Source organism: Oncorhynchus gorbuscha, unplaced genomic scaffold, assembly GCF_021184085.1.
Source record: "Oncorhynchus gorbuscha isolate QuinsamMale2020 ecotype Even-year unplaced genomic scaffold, OgorEven_v1.0 Un_scaffold_19:::fragment_8:::debris, whole genome shotgun sequence".
Classification (NCBI taxonomy): domain Eukaryota; kingdom Metazoa; phylum Chordata; class Actinopteri; order Salmoniformes; family Salmonidae; genus Oncorhynchus; species Oncorhynchus gorbuscha.
Window position 1 is genome coordinate 1 of NW_025744959.1, and position 6,547 is coordinate 6,547.

Below are 6,547 nucleotides of genomic sequence, written 5' to 3' on the forward strand. Positions count from 1 at the left end.
TTTCTTTACACAGTCCAAAAAAAAGAATGAGGGAGAATAAGAGGAACGGTCTATGGCTCCGCTCTACTATCTAAAAGTGAACGGTCTATGGCTCAGCTCTACTATCTAAAAGTGAACGGTCTATGGCTCCGCTCTACTATCTAAAAGTGAACGGTCTACTATCTACTATAAAAGTGAACGGTCTATGGCTCCGCTCTACTATCTAAAAGTGAACGGTCTATGGCTCCACTCTACTATCTAAAAGTGAACGGTCTATGGCTCCGCTCTACTATCTAAAAGTGAACGGTCTATGGCTCCGCTCTACTATCTAAAAGTGAACGGTCTATGGCTCCGCTCTACTATCTAAAAGTGAACGGTCTATGGCTCAGCTCTACTATCTAAAAGTGAACGGTCTATGGCTCCGCTCTACTATCTAAAAGTGAACGGTCTATGGCTCCGCTCTACTATCTAAAAGTGAACAGTCTATGGCTCCGCTCTACTATCTAAAAGTGAAATGGCTCCGCTCTACTATCTAAAAGTGAACGGTCTATGGCTCCGCTCTACTATCTAAAAGTGAACGGTCTATGGCTCCGCTCTACTATCTAAAAGTGAACGGTCTATGGCTCCGCTCTACTATCTAAAAGTGAACGGTCTATGGCTCCGCTCTACTATCTAAAAGTGAACGGTCTATGGCTCCGCTCTACTATCTAAAAGTGAACGGTCTATGGCTCCGCTCTACTATCTAAAAGTGAACGGTCTATGGCTCCGCTCTACTATATAAAAGTGAACGGTCTATGGCTCCGCTCTACTATCTAAAAGTGAACGGTCTATGGCTCCGCTCTACTATCTAAAAGTGAACGGTCTATGGCTCCGCTCTACTATCTAAAAGTGAACGGTCTATGGCTCCGCTCTACTATCTAAAAGTGAACGGTCTATGGCTCCGCTCTACTATCTAAAAGTGAACGGTCTATGGCTCCGCTCTACTATCTAAAAGTGGCCATTGTTTCACAGGTCAATTGCTACCAGTCCATTTTACATGGGCCCCGTTTGGGCCTTACACCTTAACATATATAGTGGTGGAAAATCCTACCACAGGAGGCTGCTGATGGGAGGACGGAGCATAATAATGTCAGGAATGGAGCAAATGGAAGGGCATCAAACACATGGAAACCATGTTGGATGTATTTGATACCATTCCGCTCCAGCCATTACCAGGAACCTGTCCTCCCCAATTAAGGTGCCACATACCTCCTGTGAATCCTACATATCTGACTCTCTGGCTTTAAAAATGAACATATGTCACCACTGTTAGAAGCCCACTCCAGAAATCCATTTCATGGAACAATGGGGGAGAACAGGCATGATTTCCACTGTGCTGTGGTGAAGCCTTCATGCCTGCAAGGCTCAGTCCAGAGAAACATTAGAAAAATAACAAAAAATCAGAATGGTGACTCCCAGGAAGTCTTTGTTCTCATCATAGTCCTCTTGATCTGCTCATAAGACACAAACATCACAATGTTCCAGGACCCCAGTCGCAGGAAGGAGGGCACAAACCTGTGAGAGAGTGGAAAGGAGATGCTATTATAGCTGCGTAGCAGACAGGTGTTTTCAAATCAAAGTTTATTAGTCATGTACACAGTTTATCAGATGTTATAGCGGGTGCAGCAGTTTTCCATTCTAATCTAGGATAATGTCATTCAAAATGTTTTCTAGCAGGCCTTAATGATCAAACTCTTACCCCTTGTAGAAGGCTGTTGGCCCCTCCTTAGTCAGCATAGTGTAGGCACAGTTAATTGCGCTGCTGTACTGGCTTGACGTTGAATTCATGAATCTGGTCTTAACCACATCTACTGGTGATGCGACAATGGTGGTACATAACCCTGCACCGAGCGCAGCTGTGAAGTGGCATGGAAGGTTATCTGGGGGAGAAATATCAAACATACATGACATTGACATTACATAGCTACATTAATATGTTATGTAACACAGTTCTTGGTCAGAACTAGAGAGTAACCTTACCCGTCATTAGGTCATACTTCAATATGAGTTCCTTGATGATGTCGTAGGTGACCAGCTCGCAACAATTCACAATGGCATTGCGCGTTATATTCGGCATGCAGCCTGGAACAGAGGAACATAGATTTAAGTGTGTTTTTTGTTCTCAGTTGCTCTAATATTTTCAGGACAGGCATTTTTCCTTCCTGACTTTGAGATTGCTACCAACCTTTCCAAAGGCCCCGCACCCCTTCATCTCGGGCGATGGTCCGATAAGCGTCCATAGTACCGTTGTATCTCTTCACCCCGTCAGCCAGACGTACTTGAGCCTGGAAACGCACCTTGACCACGTCTGTGGGCTGAGCAAACATCACAGCCATTGCTCCGGTGGTGCAGCCTGCCATGAGCCGAGTAACGATGCTAGCACCTGAAGAGAGGTGTGCACAGTTAGTTATGGGTCCCCAATAAATTAAGTGTATAAGATAGAGGTCAGCACAAGTTAGATTATATAGGGGTTGTAAAACCTACTGTCAGAGCCATGAGTGTAGAACTGCTTCATGGAATCATAGAGGCCGATACGGACGGAGGCGAAGCTCATCTGCCTTTGGAGCCCTGCCACCAGCCCGCTGTAGAGGCTCCTGGCCCCCTCCGTACGCACCATGGTGGTGATGGTACCAAACACGCCCCGATACCTCACAGCCTGGGCCCCATGCCCCAACTGAGCCTCCCCTTGAATCTGGAATATAAAGTAGATAGGATTGCTGACACCTGACTGGGGGATGTTCACCACGGCTTGCGCTCCCTCACATTCAATCTACATTTTAACTGATTTGTACAGATTTAATGTTCCGTTTTAATCAAGGCCACCTAGCCTGCCTCTCATCCATCCACGCCCCTCACCTGTAGTCTGACTTTGGCAGTATCCAAGGGGAAGGTCACAAGGTCAGCGATGCAGGCTGCTGTGCCTGCACCAACAAACTTGACTGCCGTCGTTGGCGCCAGGTCTGTGGGTTTTATTCCAACCATAGCTGTCCCGGAGATGTGTTGCTTGAGTTCAAGACAATCAGTTCAACAATAGAACAACAAGGATCAGCCTGCTGATCAACTCTGTGGTTAACAGAGGGGACAGGGGACAGAGATAATGATTGGATACTATATCACATTACACAGAGGTATTTTCATGAAGGACAGGTGACCACTTGCATTTCACATTTCCATTCCATCATATATGAATTTGCACATAGACTTGTCTGGTTAAGATTACTGCTGCTAGCATAGTATGTTCATCCAAACTGACATAGTGTACTTGCATTGTAGCTATACAGAGAATGGTGCGGTCAATCACTGTCTCCCCCTGCTAAGCGGGACATGCAAAGTTTCCCCATACAGTGCAGCTCTCAGTGGGATGTAGTACCTGTCAGTGAGCGATATTGATGAGGAGAATCTTCAAGTCTCTTTCACAGGTAAATTTCTTGTTTGGAGGTGTTTTCCTGATGAAATGCCTTGGTCCATAAAATCTGCCTGGAGACAGCAAAGCAGCATGCCACTACCTGTGAAAGTCAACAGACTTTCATTGATTATTATGATTATGACTATAATGATGGTAAAGCATGACTTTATCTGGCATGAAATATGATAACTTTTTTATTACAATTTAAAATGCTACCACTCATTACAGTTGCTGCTAGTCCTACCATAGGCACCATTTCTTCTTATTTTACCATCAAGTAGACCTACTGTTGCTACTTCTATTTAAATTTTAAACACTTTTAACTCAACAAAATAACCTAGTTACTTGTAAAACAAATTGTCACAAAAATACATCTATAAGTGCAGGCTATAGAGTCAAGTGTAGGTTAAATTATTCAATGCTCTTATTCTGTCATATATCAAGCAATTAATCTGTATATTTACCTCTTGGAATTTTGTTTAAAAAAATGTAATCCAATATATGACCGCAAAAATAAAAATTAATCCTCAATTTGTTTAATCCTGTTGTGTTTTGCGCCTTACTGTTTCAGGGTACTGCACTTTTACAAAAGCACTCCTCAATTTATAGGCTCCTCTTACGCGCTGCAGCTCAGGCATACCGTCAAACTGCGTAGTGAGTCACACATGCTATGTTTATCTCAAGTCAAGTGTTTATGGTAGGACAACAAGTTCAGGTCGTGCGTCTTGGGCTGTTGTTTTACTGTATCTGCATCTAAACTTGTGAAGTTGTACATTATGCAATGGGCCATTTCAAACATGCTCTTCACAGGTTATTAGGCTGAATTCAAGCCTGTATGAGACCATGTTTTTATCCAAATTATTTAACCTATTTGGTGAATTTCTTTAAAAGTATGCTGTCTCATTGATGTATGCCTTTGTAAATAACACATCCAAAAATAATAGGCCTACAATATCTACATTTAGTATACAAGAAACAATATGGTATGAAAATGATTCAAACCATTATAGGCCTCATTTTCATTTTTCAAACACAGATCTAACAGCTGTGTACTGAGCTATTGAAATAGGCCTACATTTAATGTCAAATAGGCTATATAATTTTGATTTATTTAGAAAAACATTTTTGTTCCTAAACAGCTGTGTGCTTAATTTATTCACATGACGAAATAACATTGACACATCATCTGTCACCTCTTTAACACAGAACATTTATTTACATATTACCTCCTAGTATCCTGCTTACATCATAAGCACACTCATGTTATTGGTCACGGGTTGTATAATAGGTGAGAGTCTAGCCAATCAGGCGGAGGGGCTTGTCTGGATTCCAAAATTGCTCTTCCTTTTTTTTCAGTCAGTGAGTGCAGAACTCTCACTACTCTCAGTCCTATGCTCTGTTCACTGGCTAGTCGGAAATGTTTGAGTTTTCTAGTTCCGACCAGTGGCAACCCGTTATTCAAGGCAGGTTCATTCAGGGCAGGTTTTTTGCATGTTATTTTGGCATTAATACAGGTCACATATCAGTTTGCAAACAATGTAAAAAAAAACAATTTAAAAAAACATGGTCTCTTTTTTTTTCTTTTTTGAGTAAGGCAGCTTCAAAATGCCAGTGTTTCAGCCTAGCTCAGTGTTTTCTGTGGTGGGGCAGCCAGTGGAAAATACAGTGCGTAGGGGTTGGTAATGTTCTCTAGTTGCGCCGTGATTGGCTCGGTGTTCTGTCACTCATGGGGACACTGTCACTGCAAAATATACGGGGAGAGCTAGAAAATTCAAGCCCATTGGGTGCTGCTATAGAGTTACATTAGAAGTGCCCATCCAAGAATGCTCAAGGTCATTGGCCACAGATAAAACAATGTCAAATCACATTATATCTACCGTAGCTTTGCTTGGACTGATCATGTCAACATCATACTTTCAAAATCTTAGCTAGCAAGCTAGACAAGCAGTCATCCTGAATCACATCGACAATCTACTGGCAAATCCTTTTCAATCCTTGTCTTACGAAGAGTAATTATATCGGTGCTCATAGGCCATAATCATTACACAACAAGTTGGAAATCGCAAATTCAACAATGACTGGTTTGGAAGGAATCAGTGGCTAACTGCAAGCGTTGCAAAGCAATCACTAGCCTTCCCATCAGTGGAGTGGGTGTGTGGTCCAAGTCTGGAATAAAGGGTCTCTTTTCCAAGCTTAAAAGAATAAACATCCAACACCATGGGTCAGAAAAGGTTGAATACTTTGGCCATGCTGTCAATACAGCATGACTTCTGCCCCGTTCAAAACAACTGGAAACTTGGACATCTCAGACTTCAGTGAGTTCAAGACAACTGGGAACTCTGGAAAAAACTAGCTCTGACTGGGAAAATACATTTTGAATGGTCATCCAACTCGGAATTCCAAGTCGGGAACTCGGATCTCTTTCTAGAGCTCTGACCTGAAGATCACTTACGTCATGATTTCAACTTATTCAGAGTTCCCAGTGGTCTTGAAAGCACCATAAATCCAGAGAACGCCAGTCTTTGATGACAAAATTTGTCGACAAGGACCGTCACGCCACCTTCCTGTTCAAGTGGGCACAGCACAATGGTGAGTCCAAAAATGTCTTCTATGCTGCTGCATAAATGATGTTATATGCCAGGGAGATATGTACTGTATACTGTAGCTAAGAACGTAATACTAAGTGTAAGTTGTTGTAACGGAGACGCTGGAAGTTGAAAAGCAGGTGCAGGTGGTGAGTTTAATAGTACAAGAAACATAGAACGAAACAACTAATACTGCCTGGGCAATGGAACTAAGGGAGTGACTGATATAGGGGAGGTAATCAGTGAAGTGATGGATCCCTGCTGCTTCCATTTGTTGAGGCAGGATTCTGCAACGGAGATGCTGGGAGTCGTAAAGCAGGTGCGTTTGCAGGTGGTGCGTTTAATATTACAAGAAACATGGCCCGAAACAAAACAAGAGTAGCGTCTAAACATGAAATACATAACCAATACTGCCTGGGGAATGGAACTAAGGGAGTGACAGATATAGGGGAGGTAATCAGTGAAGTGATGGATTTCTGGTGTGCCTCATAATGAGGTGAAGATGCGCGTAATGATGGTGCCAGGTGTGCGTAATGAT

The 6,547-nt window shown here is 42.7% G+C and overlaps 1 protein-coding gene across 1 annotated transcript; it reads right to left on the minus strand.

Annotated features, from left to right (window-relative positions):
- Nucleotides 1–499: 499 nt before the first annotated feature.
- LOC124017344 (mitochondrial uncoupling protein 2-like) lies at nucleotides 500–4,028 on the minus strand. Its single transcript, XM_046332597.1, has 8 exons — nucleotides 3,889–4,028; nucleotides 3,389–3,524; nucleotides 2,875–3,081; nucleotides 2,503–2,710; nucleotides 2,204–2,401; nucleotides 1,999–2,100; nucleotides 1,718–1,898; nucleotides 500–1,533 (listed from the first exon to the last, which is right to left on the minus strand). The coding sequence occupies exons 3-8, from the start codon at nucleotides 2,998–3,000 to the stop codon at nucleotides 1,419–1,421; spliced, it is 930 nt and encodes a 309-aa protein (XP_046188553.1). The 5' UTR covers nucleotides 3,001–3,081; nucleotides 3,389–3,524; nucleotides 3,889–4,028; the 3' UTR covers nucleotides 500–1,418.
- Nucleotides 4,029–6,547: the final 2,519 nt, after the last annotated feature.

Excerpts from the sequence above, each read along its gene's own strand:
- LOC124017344 (XM_046332597.1), bottom strand. The coding sequence starts at position 3,000 with ATGGTTGGAATAAAACCCACAGACCTGGCGCCAACGACGGCAGTCAAG. Across the intron at positions 2,101-2,203 it reads GGTGCGGGGCCTTTGGAAAG|GCTGCATGCCGAATATAACG; the intron begins GTTGGTAGCAAT and ends CCTCTGTTCCAG. Across the intron at positions 1,899-1,998 it reads GAAGTATGACCTAATGACGG|ATAACCTTCCATGCCACTTC; the intron begins GTAAGGTTACTC and ends TTTCTCCCCCAG.